This window comes from Arachis hypogaea, chromosome 11 (assembly GCF_003086295.3).
Source record: "Arachis hypogaea cultivar Tifrunner chromosome 11, arahy.Tifrunner.gnm2.J5K5, whole genome shotgun sequence".
In the NCBI taxonomy this organism is placed as follows: Eukaryota; Viridiplantae; Streptophyta; class Magnoliopsida; order Fabales; family Fabaceae; genus Arachis; species Arachis hypogaea.
The window spans coordinates 74,495,488-74,514,075 of NC_092046.1; the positions used below are offsets into that span (position 1 = coordinate 74,495,488).

At 40.1% G+C, this 18,588-nt stretch overlaps 1 protein-coding gene across 1 annotated transcript; it reads left to right on the forward strand.

Annotated features, from left to right (window-relative positions):
* The first annotated feature begins 17,251 nt into the window (after nt 1-17,251).
* On the forward strand, nt 17,252-18,409 carry LOC112721478 (uncharacterized). The gene is made up of 2 exons (XM_025772538.1): nt 17,252-17,393; nt 17,478-18,409. The coding sequence occupies exons 1-2, from the start codon at nt 17,252-17,254 to the stop codon at nt 18,407-18,409; spliced, it is 1,074 nt and encodes a 357-aa protein (XP_025628323.1).
* Nucleotides 18,410-18,588: the final 179 nt, after the last annotated feature.

Sequence of the window (18,588 nt, forward strand, 5' to 3'; positions counted from 1 at the left end):
TTGGGGCAGAGGCATGACAAGCTTCTGCATGTCATTTATTATGCTAGCCGTGTTTTAAATGATGCCCAGAAAAATTACACAACCATAGAAAAAGAATTGCTTGCAGTGGTTTATGCCATTGACAAGTTTAGATCATACTTAGTAGGATCAAAAGTGATTGTGTACACTGACCATGCTGCTCTTAAATATCTACTTACAAGCAGGATTCAAAACCCAGGCTCATAAGATGGGTGTTGCTTCTGCAAGAGTTTGATATAGAAATAAGAGACAGAAAAGGGATAGAAAACCAAGTGGTTGATCATCTGTCCTGGATAGAACCAGTAGAAGGGGCATCCTTTCCCTCTATTGAGATCTCTGAAACCTTTCCGGATGAGCATTTGTTCGCCATTCAGGAAACACCATGGTTTGCAGACATTGCAAACTATAAAGCTGCAAGGTTCATACCCAAGGAGTACAACAGGCAACAAAAGAAAAAATTAATTACTGATGTAAAGTACTACTTGTGGGATGAACCCTATCTCTTTAAGAGACATGCAGACGAAATAATCCGTAGGTGTGTGCCTATAGAAGAAGCATAGAAGATCTTATGGCATTGCCATGGGTCACAATATGGAGGCCATTTCAGAGGTGAGCGAACAGCCACCAAGGTCCTCCAATGTGGCTTCTACTGGCCTACCCTCTATAGAGATTCCCGTGAGTTTGTACGTAACTGTGACAGTTGCCAGAGATCTGGTAATCTGCCTCATGGTTACACCATGCCTCAACAAGGAATCTTGGAGATTGAGTTGTTTGATGTATGGGGTATTGACTTCATGGGGCCTTTCCCACCATCATACTCAAACACTTATATTCTGGTGGCAGTCGACTATGTATCCAAATGGGTAGAGGCCATTGCCACACCCACTAATGATACTAAGACAGTGCTGAAGTTCCTCCAGAAACATATCTTCAGCAGGTTTGGTATCCCTAGAGCACTAATTAGTGATGGGGGCACTCACTTCTGCAACAAACAACTTTACTCTGCTATGGTCCGGTATGGAATTAGTCACAAGGTGGCAACTCCATATCATCCACAGACAAACGGGCAAGCTAAAGTCTCTAATAGAGAACTACAAAGAATCCTGGAACGGACTGTAAGTAGCCGTAGACAGGATTGGGCGAGAAGCTTGGATGATGCTCTGTGGGCTTACAGAACAGCATTCAAGACTCCTATAGGGACCTCTCCATACCAGCTTGTGTATGGTAAGGCTTGCCATCTGCCCGTGGAACTGGAGCATAAGGCCTACTGGGTAACCAGATTCCTAAACTTTGATGCCAAATTAGCTGGAGAAAAAAGATTGCTCCAGCTGAATGAGCTAGAGGAATTCAGACTCACTGCTTTCGAAAATGCCAAGCTTTACAAAGAGAAAGCAAAAAGGTGGCATGACAGAAAGCTATCCTCTAGAGTCTTTGAACTAGGACAAAAGGTTCTACTGTTTAACTCTAGGCTCAGGCTATTCCCCGGGAAACTGAAATCCCGGTGGAGGAGACCATATGTGATTACAAGTGTGTCACCGTATGGCTATGTGGAGCTTCAAGACATTGATTCTAATAAGAAGTTCATTGTTAATGGACAGAGAATCAAGCATAATCTTGAAGGCAATGTTGAGCAAGAGTGCTCAAGACTGAGGCTAGATTAAAAGCTCAGCAAGGTCCAGCTAATGACAATAAAGAAGCGCTTACTGGGAGGCAACCCAGCCATTAGTAAAGCTTTTTATTTATTTATTTAATTTTAATTATACAAGTTTAATATAAATAATCTTCAAGGTAAAGAATTAATTGCATAAGTTCACAGGGTTACAGAAGGATTCAGAATACAAAACAGGGAGAAGGAGCTCACTGGCAAGAAAACGCCGGTAAGAGGTATATTTGGGCGTTAAACGCCCAAAAGAAGCATTTACTGTGCGTTTAACGCCAGTAAAGATACCTTTCTGGCGTTTAACGCCATACCTGCAGCATCCTGGGCGTTTAGAAAAATGCCCAGTGACAAAAGATTTCTGGCGTTTAACGCCAGCCAGAAGCAACAGCTGGGCGTTAAACGCCCAAAAGAGGCTACAGATGGGCGTTAAACGCCCAAAACAAGCAGCAGTTGGGTGTTTAACGCCAGGATTGTGGAGGGGAGGAAGTTTTTGTTCCCAACTTGGATTTTTTTAAAATTTCATATTTCCATCCATTTTTCTTGCATAAACATGTTCCCATACTTTCATTTTTCAAACTTTTTTTTATCGTAATCCTAAAATTAAATCTTTCTCAATTCTTCTTCAACCTCTTCTCAAATCTTTTTTCAAAATAAATCTATCTTTTTCAAATTTTTTTCTTTTCTCAAACTCATCAATATCTTTTTCTAATCTTCACAATATTTTTAGAACAAATCTATCTTTTTCAAATATATTTCATATCTTTTCAATTTTAAATTACATCTTTTCCTATCTTACTTATCTTTTCCAAATCACATTTTCTATCATATCTTTTTAAAAGATTTTCGAAAACCCACCCCCTCCCATTTAAATCCTCGTTCGGCCTCCCCCCTCTCATCCACAAATTCGAACTTGGCTCTCCTTCTATCCCTCTCCTTTCTTTTTTTTTTTACTTGAGGACAAGCAAACCTCTAAGTTTGGTGTGTTTATCCGTGATCACTAAGCCAATACCCACCAAGATCATGGCTCCTAAGGGAAAACAAACCAACTCAAGAGGCAAGAAAGAGAATATTCCAAAACCACTTTGGAATCAAGGGAAGTTCTTAACCAAAGAACATTCAGACCATTACTACAAAATAATGGGTCTAAGGTCAGTGATCCCGGAAGTTAAATTCGATCTGAAAGAAGACGAATATCCGGAGATCCAAGAGCAAATTTGAAGCAGGAGCTGGAAAGTCCTAGCTAATCCTGAAACAAAGGTGGGAAGAAACATGGTTCAGGAATTCTACTCTAATCTATGGCAGACAGACAGACAGAGAATAGCTGGAACCGCATTCTATGACTATCAAACTCTGGTCAGAGGGAAGATTGTTCACACCCACCCTGACAAAATAAGGGAGGTCTTCAAGCTGCCTCAACTGTAAGATGACCCAAACTCCTTTAACAGGAGAATGATGAGACCAAATCAGAGCTTGGACAAAATCCTAGAGGACATATGCCTTCCTGGAGCCAAATGGACAACCAACACAAAGGGTGTCTCAAACCAACTCAAAAGAGGAGATATCAAACCAGTCGCCAAAGGCTGGATGGACTTCATTGGGCGCTCTATACTGCCCACTAGCAACCGCTCTGAAGTCACCATCAAAAGAGCAGTAATGATTCATTGAATTATGCGGGAAAAAGAAGTGGAAGTTCATCAGCTGATTTCTTGTGAGCTTTACAAAATTGCAAACAAGAACTCCAAAGATGCCAAATTGGCTTATCCAAGCTTGATCTCCCTGTTATGTAAAGATGCTGGAGTAAAAATGGGAGTATATGAGTATATTTCAGTTGAGCAACCAATCACCAAAAAGTCAATGGAAGGACAAGTGCAGGACGACCCCATCAAGAGGAGAGCACAGGAGTTTCTCCCAAAAATTCCTCAATTTGAATACTAGAGGGCGCCTAGAAGCATCTATCACCAAGTTGCAAGAAGCTATGGATCAACTGAAGGAAGAATAGCAAAATCAAAACAGCATGCTCTGCAAACTGCTTAGGGAACAAGAAGAGCAAGGGCGTGAACTGAAAGAACTGAAGCGCCAGAAGCTATCTCTTGAAGGGCCAAGCAAAGGTTGTTGAGTTCTAACTCTGTGATAAGCTTTTATCTATTTTAAGAGTATATGAGTATTAAAATTAGAGTCATTTGTCTTTATGTCTTTAGTTTCTTTTCTTTTATTACTAAGTGTCTGCTTTTATGCCTAATTTATATTATTTCCATTAAATAATAAATAAAGATTAGAGTCTATGCCTTAAAGTTATGAGCATCCTATGAATCCATCACCTTTCTTAAATGAAAAAATGTTTTAATTACAAAAGAACAAGAAGTACATGATTTCGAATTCATCCTTGAAATTAGTTTAATTATTTTTGATGTAGTGACAATACTTTTTGTTCTCTGAATGAATGCTTGAACAGTGCATATGTCTTTTGATATTGTTGTTTATGAATGTTAAATATGTTGGCTCTTGAAAGAATGATGAAAAGGAGAAATGTTATTGATAATCTGAAAAATCATAAAATTGATTCTCGAAGCAAGAAAAGCAGTGAATATAAAAGCTTGCGAAAAAAAAAAGCAAGCAGAAAAAGCCAATAGCCCTTAAAATAAAAAGGCAGGAGTAATAAAAAGGATCCAAGGCTTTGAGCATCAGTGGATAGGAGGGCCCAAGGGAATAAAATCCTGGCCTAAGCGGCTAAACCAAGCTGTCCCTAACCATGTGCTTGTGGCGTGAAGGTGTCAAGTGAAAACTTGAGACTGAGCAGTTAAAGTCAAGACCCAAAGTAAAAACAGAGTGTGCTTAAGAACCCTGGACACCTCTAATTGGGGACTTTAGCAAAGCTGAATCACAATCTGAAAAGGTTCACCCAGTTATGTGTCTATGACATGTATCTATCCGGTGGTAATACTGGAAAATAGAGTGCTTAGGGCCACGGCCAAGATTCATAAAGTAGCTGTGTTCAAGAATCAACATACGGAACTAGGAGAATCAATAACACTATCTAAATTCTAAGTTCCTATAGATGCCAATCATTCTGAACTTCAATGGATAAAGTGAGATGCCAAAACTATTCAAGAGGCAAAAAGCTACTAGTCCCGCTCATCTGATTGGAGCTACGTTTCATTGATATTTTGGAATTTATAGTATATTCTCTTCTTTTTATCATATTTGATTTCTAGTTGCTTGGGGATAAGCAACAATTTAAGTTTGGTGTTGTGATGAGCGGATAATTTATACGCTTTTTGGCATTGTTTTTAAGTAGTTTTTAGTATGATTTAGCTAGTTTTTACTATATTTTTATTAGTTTTTATTCAAAATTCACATTTCTGGACTTTACTATGAGTTTGTGTATTTTCCTATGATTTCAGGTATTTTCTGGCTGAAATTGAGGGACCTGAGAAAAATCTGATTCAGAGGTTGAAAAAGGACTGCAGATGCTGTTGGATTCTGACCTCCCTGCACTCAAAGTGAATTTTCTGGAGCTACAGTAGTCCAAATGGTGCGCTCTTAACTGCGTTGGAAAGTAGACATCCAGGGCTTTCCAACAATATATAATAGTCTATACTTTGCTTGAAGATAAATGACGCAAACTTGCGTTCAACGCCAGCTTCCTGCCCTATTCTGGAGTTAAACGCCAGAAACAGGTTGCAAAGCAGAGTTAAACGCCAGAAACAGGTTACAACCTAGCGTTTAACTCCAAAAATAGCCTAGGCATGTGTAAAGCTCAAGTCTCAGCCCCAGCACACACCAAGTGGGCCTCGGAAGTGGATTTCTGCACTATCTATCATAGTTTACTCATTTTCTGTATACCTAGGTTACTAGTTTAGTATTTAAACAACTTTTAGAGATTTATTTTGGTACCTCATGACATTTTACACGTTTCATATTGTATTTCTGATGGCATGAGTCTCTAAACCCCATGATTGGGGGTGAGGAGCTCTACTGTGTCTCGATGAATTAATGCAATTACTTCTATTTTCTATTCAAACACGCTTGTCTCTGCTCTAAGATATTCACTCGCACTTAACCATGACAAATGTGACGATCCGTGACACTCATCACCATTCTCAACCCATGAATGCGTGCCTGACAACCACTTCCATTCTACCTTAGATTGGTGTGTATTTCTTTGATTCCTAGTTCACGCGTTTGATTGCATCTCCTGACAACAGAGCATTCGAATCCGTGAGATCAGAGTCTTCGTGGTATAGGCTAGAATTATTGGCAGCCATTCCTGAGATCTGGAAAGTCTAAACCTTATCTGTGGTATTCTGAGTAGGATCTGGGATGGGATGACTGTGACGAGCTTCAAACTCACGAGTGCTGGGCGTAGTGACAGACGCAAAAGGATCAATGGATCCTATTCCACATGAGTGAGAACCGACAGATGATTAGCCGTGCGGTGACAGCGCATTTGGACCATTTTCACTGAGAGGATGGATGGTAGCCATTGACAACGGTGATCCACCAACATACAGCTTGCCATGGAAGGAGTCTTGCATGCGTGAAGAAGAAGAAAGTAGGAAAGCAGAGATTCAGAAGACAGAGCATCTCCAAAACCTCAATCTGTTCTCCATTATTGCATAACAAGTATTATTTAATTTACACTTTTTACTCTTCATAAATATAATCACCCTTATTATTGATTTCCTGACTAAGAATTACAAAATAACCATAGCTTGCTTCAAGCCGACAATCTCCGTGGGATTGACCCTTACTCACGTAAGGTATTACTTGGACGACCCAGTGCACTTGCTGGTTAGTGGTACGAGTTGTGAAAAGTGTGATTTATAATTCGTGCACCAGTCCAAAACCCCAAATTATACATGTCCATAACCAATAACAAGAACACTACCCTGAATTTCTTTGAGAGACGACCCGAGGTTTAAATACTTCGGTTATTAGAATAATTAGGGGTTTGTACTTGTGACAAACAAAATATTTGCATGAGAGGATTATTGTTGATTTGCAAACTATACTTCGACGAGATTTCATTTGAGAAATTCTACACTGTCAATAAACCATTCATCAGAATTCCATACATGGTAATGATATTTTTGTAGAGGAACTTCCTACTTCTCTGAGCTGTAATGGTGGCCAAGGGTTCTACTTCAATCCACTTTGTGAAGTAGTCTACTCCCACTATGAGGTATTTTACTTGTCCAGGCGCTTGGAGAAAGGGTCCGAGTAGGTCTAATCCCCATTTTGCAAAAGGCCATGGAGAAGTTATGCTGATGAGCTCTTCGGGGGGGAGTGACATGAAAGTTGGCATGCATTTAGCATGGCTGACATTTCTTCACGAAGTCGGTAGCATCCTTCTGCGAGGTCGACCAGTAAAACCCGGCTCGGATAACTCTTCTGGCTAGAGTCCTTGCTCCGAGATGATTTTCGCAGATGCCATTGTGCACTTCTTCCAAAACTTCTGTTGTCTTTGAGGTCGGGACGCACTTCAGCAATGGTGTGGATATTCCTCTTCTATAGAGGATATTTTTCACCAACTTTTAACTTTGTGCCTCCCTTCGAATTTTCTTGGCTTCTTTTTCCTCCTTGGGTAGGATGTCGAATTTTACGTATTTGATTAATGGGGTCATCCACCTGAGGTCCAAGCCGGATACCTCTGGGACATCTTGTTTAGCCTCTTTTTTCGTGACTGAGGGTTCTTGGAGAGTTTCCTGGATCAGGCTTCTGTTATTCCCCCTGGCTTGGTACTTGCTAACTTGGAAAGGGCATCCGCTCTACTATTAAGATCCCAAGTTATGTGTCTGACCTAAGTCTCTGAGAATCGCCTAAGGTACTCCAAAGTTTTGTCTAAGTACATTTTCATATTTGGGTCTTTAGCCTGGTACTCTTCATTAATTTGAGAAGTCACCACTTGAGAGTCACTGAAGACCACTACTTTGGTCGCACCGACTTCTTTTGCTAGCTTCAACCTGGCAACCAGGGCCTCATATTCTGCCTTATTGTTGGAGGCCGGAAATTCAAATTTTAGGGAGACCTCTATTTTGGTTCCTTTTTGGTTGAACAGTATTATGCTTACGCCGCTTCTGACTTTATTGGAAGAGTCGTCCACATACAACTCCCAAGTTGTGGAGGCCTACTCCTCTTGATCTCCCACGTATTCTGCCATGAAGTCGGTTAGGAACTGGGCTTTAATCGCTGTCCGAATTTCATACTTTAAGTCGAACTCGGATAGTTCTATAGCCCATTGAACCATTCTGCCTGCAATATCTATTTTTAGAAGAATTTCTTTAATGGGCTGGTTCGTTCGAACTTTTATTGTATGAGCTTGAAAATAAGGCTGTAGCCTTTGAGACACCACTATTAGGGCATACGCAAACTTCTCGAGTTTTTTATACCTTAACTCGGGGCCTTGTAGAACTTTACTGGTGAAGTATACAGGATGCTACCCGACCTCATCTTCTCGTATTAGTGCTGATGCCACAACCTTTTTGGCTACAAACAAATACAAGACGAGTTCTTCCCTAATTTTAGATCGGGTCAGAACGGGAGGTTAGCTCAAAAACCTTTTGAACTCCTGGAAAGCTTCTTTGCATTCAGAAGTCCATTCAAACTGGAATCCTTTTCTTAATAGAGAAAAAAGTGGTAGGAATCTCAATGTTGATCTTGCTAAAAATCTGGAGACAGCTACAAGTTGGCTGTTCAACTGCTGGACCTCCCTTAAATAGGTCGGGCTCTTCATTTCCAGAACTACTCTACACTTATCGAGGTTAGCTTCAATCCCCATTTGTGTTAGCATAAACCCTAGAAACTTTCCAGCCACTACTGCAAAGGTGCACTTTGCGGGATTCAATCTCATCCCGTGCGCCCTTATGGTGTTGAAGACTTGTGAGAGGTCAGTCAGGAGGTCGGCCTCATCCTTGGTTTTTATTAACATGTCATCCACATAAACTTCCATTAAACCTCCAAGGTGAGGTGCAAACACCTTGTTCATTAACCTTTGGTATGTGGCTCCTGCATTTTTTAACCCGTAGGGCATGACCACATAGCAGTAATTCGCTCTAGGCGTGATGAAAGATGTTTTTTTCCTAATCCGGACTGTACATCAGGATTTGATTATATCCCGAGTACGTATCCATGAATGACAAGTATTGATATCCCGAGGTGGAGTCTACTAGGATATCAATATTTGGAAGAGGGTATGGGTCTTTTGGATATGCCTTATTCAAGTCGGTGTAGTCGACGCACACCCTCCACTTGCCGTTCTGCTTCTTGACTAGCACCACGTTTGCCAGCCAGGCCGGATACTTGACTTCTCTGATAAAGCCGGCCTCTAAGAGGGCTTGTATTTGCTCCTCGACCACTTGAGCCCGTTCTGGACCGAGCTTCCATATTCGCTGTTGGACAGGTCGGGACCCTGGGTATACCGACAATTTATGCGTCATGAGTTTAGAATCTATCCCGGGCATATTGGAAGCTTTCTAAGCGAAGAGGTCAGAATTTTCTTGTAGGAGCCTTATCATCTTTTGCTTCAAATCCTCTTTTAAATTGGCTCCTATATTGGTATTCTTTCCGTCTTCCTGCCCGATCTGTACTTCTTCAGTCTTCGCTCCGGGTTGTGGCCTCAATTCTTACCTAACTCGGATGCCTCCGAGTTCAATGGTGTTCACCTCCTTGCCTTTACCCCTTAGGTTTAGGCTTTCGTCGTATCACTTTTTCGCCAGCTTCTGATCTCCCCTGATGGTTGCTATTCCTTCTGGTGTTGGAAATTTCATGCAAAGATGGGGGGTAGATACCACTGCCCCAAGCCGATTTAGGGTCGTTCTACCTATCAAGGCATTATAGGCCGAGCCCAGATCGATGATAATGAAGTCGATGCTTAGGGTTTTGGATTTCATTCCCTTTCCAAAAGTTGTATGTAGGGGTATGAATCCTAATGGTTTTATTGGTGTGTCCCCCAGCCCAAAGAGGGTGTCAGAGTATGCCCTTAACTTCTTTTTATCCAATCCTAACTTGTCAAAAGCTGGTTTAAAGAGGATGTCTGCTGGGCTTTCCTGATTCACCAGGGTTCTGCGTAGATGAGCGTTGGCGAGAATCATGGTAATTACCACCGGATCGTCATGTCCAGGAGCAATACGCTGCCCGTCTTCCTTGCTGAAACAGATGGTTGGGAGGTCGAGTAGTTCGCTCCCGACCTAGTAAACTTCCTTCAGATGTCTTTTACGAGATGATTTTGTGAGTCCTCCTCCAGCAAACCCTCCCGAGATCATATGTATATGTCATTCTGAGGTTCATGGTGGCGGATCTCTCCGATATTCCTCATCTCGTTTCTTTTTTCCATGATTGTCCAACCTTTCCATGAGATATCTGTCAAGTCGACCTTCCCTGGCCAGCTTTTCTATCACATTTTTTAAGTCATAACAATCATTGGTAGAGTGCCCATATAACTTGTGATATTCACAGTATTCGCTATGACTCCCCCCTTCTTGTTTTTGATTGGCTGAGAGGGAAGTAACTTTTCAGTGTGGCAAATTTCTCTGTAAATATCAACTAAGGAAACTCGTAGGGGAGTGTAAGAATGATATCTTCTAGGCCTTTCAGACCCGACTTCTTCTTTCTCTTTGGGCTCCCTCTCCTTTTCCTTTGACGAGTTAGGGTGCCTGGATCGCCAGCTCGGTTCCCGCAGTCTAACATTTTCTTCCATATTGATGTACTTTTCTGCTCTTTCTTGTACATCACTCAAAGAAGTCGGATGCCTTTTCGAGATGGACTAAGATAAGGAGCCTTCTCGGAGTCCATTTACTTGGCCCATGATCACTGCTTCTATAGGCAGGTCTTGAATTTCTAGGCATGCCTTGTTGAACCTTTCCATGTAATCCCTCAGGGGTTCTCCGATCTCCTATTTTACTCCCAGGAGACTAGGCGTGTGCTTGACTTTGTCATTCTAGATTGAAAGTCGCATAAGGAACTTACGCGAGAGGTCATCAAATCTGGTGACCGACCATGGGGGATCGAACCACTTCATGCCTTTGTCAAAGTTATTGGAAAGGCTTTGCAGTGGGTAGCGTCAAAAGCGTGATAAACCACTATTTTATGGTTTATTTTGTATTGAATTGAGTAGATTTTATCAACTATTCCTACACTTATCCATATAAATTGCATGTTTCTAAGTTTCCTTCCTAATTTTGTGCTATGATTGAAAACATGCGTCTTAGGCCTTAAAATCACTAATTTTTAGTCCTCTCTTACTACCATTCGATGTCGTGATGTGTGTGTTAAATGATTTCAGGGTTTATAGGGGTGCAATGGCATAGAGGATGGAAAGGAAGCATGCAAAAGTGGAAGGAACACAAGAAATTGAAGTTTTCAGAAGTTGGTAGCAACGCGTACGCATGGACGATGCGTACACGTGACCAAGTCATAACCAAATGACGTGCACGTGTGGCTGACACCTACGCGTGGCCAGTGAAAAGTCCAGCGATGCATACGACTGGCTGACGCGTACGCATGACGGGCGTCACATGCTGCAATCAACAGAAAACGCTGGGGGCAATTTCTGGGATGCTTTTGACCCAGTTTCAGGCCCAAAATTACAGATTAAAGGATGCAGAGTGAAGCTGGAAGGATCATTCAATTCACTTTTCATTCATTCACACTTTAGGTTTAGATGTAGGTTTTTAGAGTGAGAGGCTCTCTCCTCTCTCTAGGTTTTTGGGTTTTTAGTCTTGTTCCTTTTCAAATTCAGATTTCTACCTTACTTTAATTTAGTTTTCTTCTACTTTTATTTGTTCTAGTACTTTAGTTTATCTACTCCTCTTGTTGATTTCTTTATGTTGCCAAGTTAGTTTATGAATTCTTCTTGTTTCCTTTAATCCATATTAATGCAATTTATGTTTTCATATTTATGATTGCTTTCTTTAATTTGTAGTTATTGTTTCCTCTTACAATTGTTAGTCTTAGATTTGCTATGTCTTGTTAGTTTTCTATGTTTTTATTTTGTACCTTCCAAGTGTTTGATAAAATGCTTGGTTAGATTTTAAATTAGATTTTTATGTTCTTGACTTGAATTGATTAATTAGAGACTCTTGAGTTATCAAAATCTCTTGTTGATTGGTAATTAAAGATTGTCGGTTAGCTTGAACTTCACTAAATCTAGTCTCTCATCATGAGTTGACTAGGACTTTTAAACTCAAGTTGATTGTATGCACTTGACCTTCCTCCATTGGTTAGAGGTTAACTAAGTGAAGGCAATTCACATTTACCATCACAATTGACGATGATAATGAGGATAGGACTTCTAATTCTCAATCCTTGCTAAGAGCTTTCTTAGTTATTAGTTTATTTTTCTCGCAATCTATATTTTCTTATTCCTTATTTCAAAAACCCCAAAAATATACTTTTCCATAACCAATAATAAACTACACTTCCCTGCAATTCCTTGAGAGACGACCCGAGATTTGAATACTTCGGTTATTTTATTGGGTTTGTATTTATGACAAACAATTTAAACATTGACCGAGGATAATTTGTTGGTTTAGAACTATACTTGCAACGCGATATTTCTGTGAAAATCTTTGCCGACAATTTTCCTCCGTCAAATTTTTGGCACCGGTGCCGAGAATTGCAAATGTGTGCCTTATTATTGGTTATTGTGAATATTGTGAATATGTTTGCCTTTTCGGTTCTTTGTTAGTTGTTGCTAGCTTTAGGAGTTTATTTTCATTATTTCTTGTTATTTTTCGTTTCTATTTTCTCTTGTTACTATAAATTCTCACCCCTTTGACTACGAGTTTGGTTCAAATTATGTTGTAGGAAATGGAAGCTACAATGAGAACATGCATCAAGGTTGGGATAATCAAAGGTGGGAGGAGTCTCAAGATATTAGTAGCTCAATATATTAATCCACTTTAAACTAACATAAAAAGAAGAAACAAAGATTCTATAGTGGCATTACCTCAGCTGCAAGACAACCTGCTTTTCACTCTTCAACTTGTGTGACCCGGCCAACCCAGACGAATACCTCAGCACCACAGTCCAAATACTTAGTTCTTCTAATCAAGATTCCCTTATGTCTCCAAAAGTTCATTTAAAAGTAGCACAAAATAAATGCACATGCCCAGCACAAAGTTTTTCAGAATGCTCATGCATGCATAGAGCTCCCATGTCATACCTTCCAGCCAGTGGTGGACCCTACAAGTAATCATTAACTGTGTGAGGCTTAAAAAACTGGGATAAAATACAAAATAGCTCAGGGGACCTTGTTCCCCTCTAAATCAATACCAGTCCAAAATCAGCAATTTTCATGAGAATTCTCAAGACATACTTTACAAGACTACTGTTCAAACTCTTCCAACAATTAGCCAAAACATAAGCAGATTCATTTACCCTTCTAGAAACATCAACCTTTCCTCTTGTATAGCATCCTATGCTGTTTGGTGCAGCTTGAACTACTTCCAAAATCGCCTGCTTTGCGGCCGCTTGAAAACTTGAATTCGTCCTAGTTTTGTTTCCACAAACAGCCTTGTCCCCTGGCCCTGCATACTCATCAAAGAAGCTATAATTTTCAGACCTCATGAAGCATCCATCAAGAAATATTTGGGACATTGTGGCTTAAAGCAAACATGTTAAGGAACTAGTTTATTGCTCAACAATGAAATACTATCATTAACTATAACTTTGCAAAAGCAATATCAGGACAGCAAAAAGAGATCAAATTAAACATGACCTGAAGTATTGCAATAGCAGTTATCATGCAAATTGAAATGAGTTTAAAATGAAGATGTAAATTAAAGGATACAGTGAGAAATATCCATCAGGCCTCAAAAAAGTAACTCTCTGACCACCATTGAGTATAACTTTGACATTCGACACTTTTCCAAGAATTATATAGTCTTTTGTTCCTAAATCTGCAAACAAATTTATGCACATCATTAACAAGAAATGGATGTAAGGAATGGATGCACACAAAGGAATGGATGCACACCATAATGAACTCTAGCAAAATCTTGCTGAATTTTACTCAATTAACATTATCAGATACACCTAAGTAAATGAAATGACACCAGAGATGCTAACAGGCTCTGACATCCATCTTCCTAAATATTTCAAATTACAATTGATACTATAAACCAACCGAAGCTTCAAATTAGATGAATCCTGAATGACTAAATCAAACTTGATTTTGGTGTGAACTCCAAAACAATATGAACAACTTGAACTGACATATGACCCCAAGCACCATTACCAGTCCCATCAACAATTCAAAGTCAATCTCACATATTAAAGTGCTTTAGTGCATCTACATATTAAAGTTGAAAGCTTTACTTCATATAAAGTTTATTGAACAAAATATAAAAAATCTACCAATTCGAATGCAATGGTTATTCGCATCAGTCACCATCCAACAATTAGATTTTGAATTAACTAAAAAGTAAGAAAATAAAAATCAGAGTGACAAAAAAGAAAAATAAAGCATACTGTTGGGGATCTTCACTCAACCATAAATGGTGTAACCTTCAGCGGATCTGAAAAAAACAAATTAGGATTAAAATTGATCCACATAACATAATTCTAAACCGGAGAGAACAAATGGAAAATTAGGGTTAAGGGACGAGAATTAGGGTTAAGAAAAACAGGGAAGGGACAGGGTTAGGGCTAGGGATAATGAAATCGGAACAGAATCAAAAAGGAAGGGTTAGGGCTAGGGACGAAGGAGGCGGAGGCCTACCTGAACTAACAGCGACGAGAAGAGACGATGACAAACCTCCGGCGAGGAGAGAAGAAGCAGCGCGAGAGCGGCGGCGGAGGGAGCTCGTAAGACAAGAGCACGGCCGAGAGAGCTCGTGTGACGACAAAAGGAGCAAACGCATTGAGAGCGGCGGTGGAAGGAGCTCGTGCGACGCGAGCGGCGGCGGCGGCGACAGTGGAGGATGTCACATCTTCAATGGAGAGAGAGAAGGCATGGGAGTAATTCAAGGAGAACGTGAAAAAAAAAAGTGAACTGAAGTATTGGAACCAAAGTGACCCATTTCCTTATTCTAATATATTTTCGACGAAAAATTTTAAATTACAGACGAATTTTCTGTCTGTAATAATTGAATAAAATACAGCGTTTTGTTTATTTAATTACAGACGAATTTTCCGTCTGTAACCATTTCTCACGAAAAAAATAATTTTATCGACAGAATTATCGACGGATTCTATTTTCTGTCTGTAATTTATGCTAATTCATTTTTTTTATTTTCCGACAAAAAAATTCCTCTAAAATTTCATCTGTATTTCCGTGGGATAAAATCCGTCGGAAATATCCATCTGTAATAACTATTTTTCTAGTAGTGAGCACGATTAACGTGCAATAACCTATCCCACACTACCTTAACACACAGGATTAAAAGAACATGCCTATATTTATTTAAATACATTCATATTATTTTCAAATTAAAAGAATATATTTATTTAAAATAATAAAAATATATTTATTTAAAATTCTAAAATTTTGAATCAATCTACTTGTATTAATTTCAAAATGATTTAAAATAATGAGTACGTTTATTTAAATTTTAAAAATTTTAAAGTAATAAGAGTATGTTTATTTAAAATACTAAAATTTAAAATTTTAAATAAACATATTCGTATTATTTTAAATAAAAATTTTAAATTTTAAATAAACTTATTTATATTAATTTTAAATTTTATTTAAAATAATACGAATATATTTATTTAAAATAAAAAATTAAAATAATAAGAATACATTTATTTAATAAATTTTCAGTTAAAAATAATATAAGTGTATTTATTTTTTAGTTAAGAATTAACGGTTTCAAATCGTTATTTTTTTAAATTAAAAAAATATAATTAATTACAATAACAAAAATACATATAATTTTATAAAATTTAATTTAATCATTAATTTAAATTATTTAAATAAATTAAATTGATTGAAAAATAAAAATATACCAATGCAATTTAAATCGTATTAAAATATAAGCAAGTTTGCTGAGTTCATAGACAAAATTTATGTAAATAAATAAGTTAAATCAATGTGATAGATGAATTTCGTGCAAATTTTATGAAAACACTATAAAAAATTAAATCCAAAAAAATAACTTGATTTTAATGTTTTGAGAATTAAAATTTTATATTTTATAATAGAAAAATAAAATGTGATTAACATTGAGTTGGTCCAATATACTAACTAATTTTGTTTCTTTTGAATGATTTTTCAATTATAATTTTGGTTTAAAAATTTATAGTAATCAATTAACTACAATTTCCCAATTTAAATTAATCAATTTGTTTTTATAATAAAATTCATATAATGGTTAAAAATCTAACATCATGACTATATCATATATCCTATATACTTAAATCACCGATGCCAATTAAGTTTTATAATTAATCTAGAAATTTTTTCCTCAAGTTTATATTAAAAAAAAGTAACTACAATTTTTTAATTTAAATTAATCAATTATGTCCTGTACCTAAGTGCTTTCTCCCTTCTTATTTCAAAATACTACTCATCACACTTAACCTAATTTAATATGTCACTTTTATTTTTACAAAAACATTTATACTTTTTAAAATTATAATTTTAACAAAATTGTTTTGACCCGACCCAGCTGGCACAATGCTCGAGTCCGGATGGCCGACCCGACGGGAACGTCGCGCCTAAACTGGGAACCCGACCCGGGCATTCCACCCGTCTAGCAAGGCACCTGACAGTTGGAGGAAAGGAAACTTTCTGGAAGGCGAGTCTGCTCCTGTGGGACCCACTCTAGGTACGGAGCATACAAGGGGAGGGCCCTACCCCTCCCCCAGGTACGTCACTATCTCCTCACTTTTACTACCATCTGTACGGATTCGGACTTGAGCGTCAGAGTCCTTTTTGCAGGTGGCTCCCCCCTTTTATACCACAACAGCTCGGAAGGTCATGAAGCCTCAGTCCTCACGCACCAGTGACCCAGATCCAAGCCAGTTCCCACCACCTCATCCTCAAAGCATCTCTGACCCGTTTGGTACCTAACAAACCGAACATTGGCGCCATCTGTGGGGACCAGCCTGAATGGATTTTCTGTTGGGTCCTGTGGAAGGAGATGATGGAGGCGAGCCACGTGGGGAGGAAGTGGTTCACCGAACTAGTAGGGTAGCCTCCTTGGCTTCCTCCCGTGAACACACGAGATCCCCCCCCCCTCGACGGGATGAGTTTCCCTCCCGTTCCCAGGAAAGGCGTCCCTTCGGAGGAACGCAGAGCAACAGCGCTAGAATAATGCAGGAACTGCGCCACAGGGTGTAGAACCTGGAGCGGGAGCTAGAAACCAGAGAGCGCTACCAGCTCGCCCTGAGGCAGCATCATTCCCGGTCTCCTCAAAAGAGGGGGAAACTAGAGGGAGAAGTCCCTGAAGAGACTGCTCCAGATGCACACCGACCTCCCAGTCTGATCCAGAAAGCCAAGGGGAGAGTAGAGAGGTGCCGAGGAGACGGCAAGACCTTATAATCTACAATCAACCTCGAGCGAGACACACCAAAGAGGAAAACCGAGAAGATAGCAGAGAAAGACCAAGGAGAAAGTGACACCCTGTGATCATGGGGGCAACCCCTTTTCACCACTCCATTCTTGAGGTCCGGCTACCGAAGCACTTCAATAAGCAAACGGACATGAGATACAACGGGTCCCAGGGACCCCAGAAAAATCTAACGGCCTTTGAGGCCAGGATGAATCTGGAAGGTGTGGGTGATTAAGTGAGGTGTCGCGCCTTCCCCGTGACCTTAGCAGGGCTGGCAATCCGCTGGTTCAATGCTCTCCCCCAAGGCTCTGTGACAACCTTTGCGGACATAACCCGCGCTTTTCTGGCTCAGTTCACCACGCGTATTGCCAAAGCGAAGCACCCGATCAACTTGCTAAGGGTGACGCAGAGAAGCGGGGAACTGACCAGGAAGTATTTGGATAGGTTCAATGATGAATGCCTGGAGATTGACGGCCTGACCGACTCGGTGACCAACTTGTGTCTGACAAATGGGCTGTTGAACGACGATTTCAGAAAACACCTTACCATCAAGCCCGTGAGAACGATGCAAGAAATCCAAAATGTGGCTAGGAAGTACATCAACGACGAGGAGGTTAGCCAAGTCATGGCAGCCAACAAGCAGCAGCCCGCCTATCACCCTGCTCATCAGCTCGGTAACGGGAAAAGGCCTAAGGAGCACTCCAAGGACGGAGGGCCAACTAAAGCCTTCAAGCCGTTCCCCCGGGTAGGGAAGTTCACTAATTACACTCCCCTGACAGCCCTGATCGTCGAGGTGTACCAGCAGATAGCCGACAAGGGCATCTTGTCGAAGTCTCGCCAGCTCAAGGATAGAATTGGAGGGAACAAGAACCTTTACTGTGACTACCACAAGGGCTTCAGCCATAAAACCCAAGATTACTTCGACCTGAAGGATGCTCTAGAGCAGGCGATCCGGGAAGGTAAGCTGGCGGAGTTCTCTCACCTCATAAGAGAACCCAAGAGACGAGATCGCGACCGATCTGAAGACGACAGGAGCCACGCCATGAGACCAAGGCACGAACCCGACGAGGACAGTGAACGCGACAAAAAAGATGCCAAAATCTTGGCAGTATCATCATCTAGTCCTGTGCCTTCCTCTAGGAGAGTCTCGACAATATCATATGGACCAGAGGACCAGTGGTTCCACGACGTACCGGAGAACCCCTCCATGGTGATCACGGCAGGAGTGGAAACTTGATTAGTCAGATGAATCCTCGTTGACACCGAAGCCGACTCGAACATCATGTTCCAAAACGTGTTCGAAGCTCTGGGCCTCCGAGAAGCCGACCTGAAAACCCACCAGCACGGGGTGGTCAGCTTAGGGGATAACTTTATCAAGCATGATGGAATAGTCTCCCTACTGGTCTCTATAGGAGG

Excerpts from the sequence above, each read along its gene's own strand:
- LOC112721478 (XM_025772538.1), top strand. The coding sequence starts at position 17,252 with ATGGGGGCAACCCCTTTTCACCACTCCATTCTTGAGGTCCGGCTACCG. Across the intron at positions 17,394-17,477 it reads GGCCAGGATGAATCTGGAAG|GCTCTGTGACAACCTTTGCG; the intron begins GTGTGGGTGATT and ends CTCTCCCCCAAG.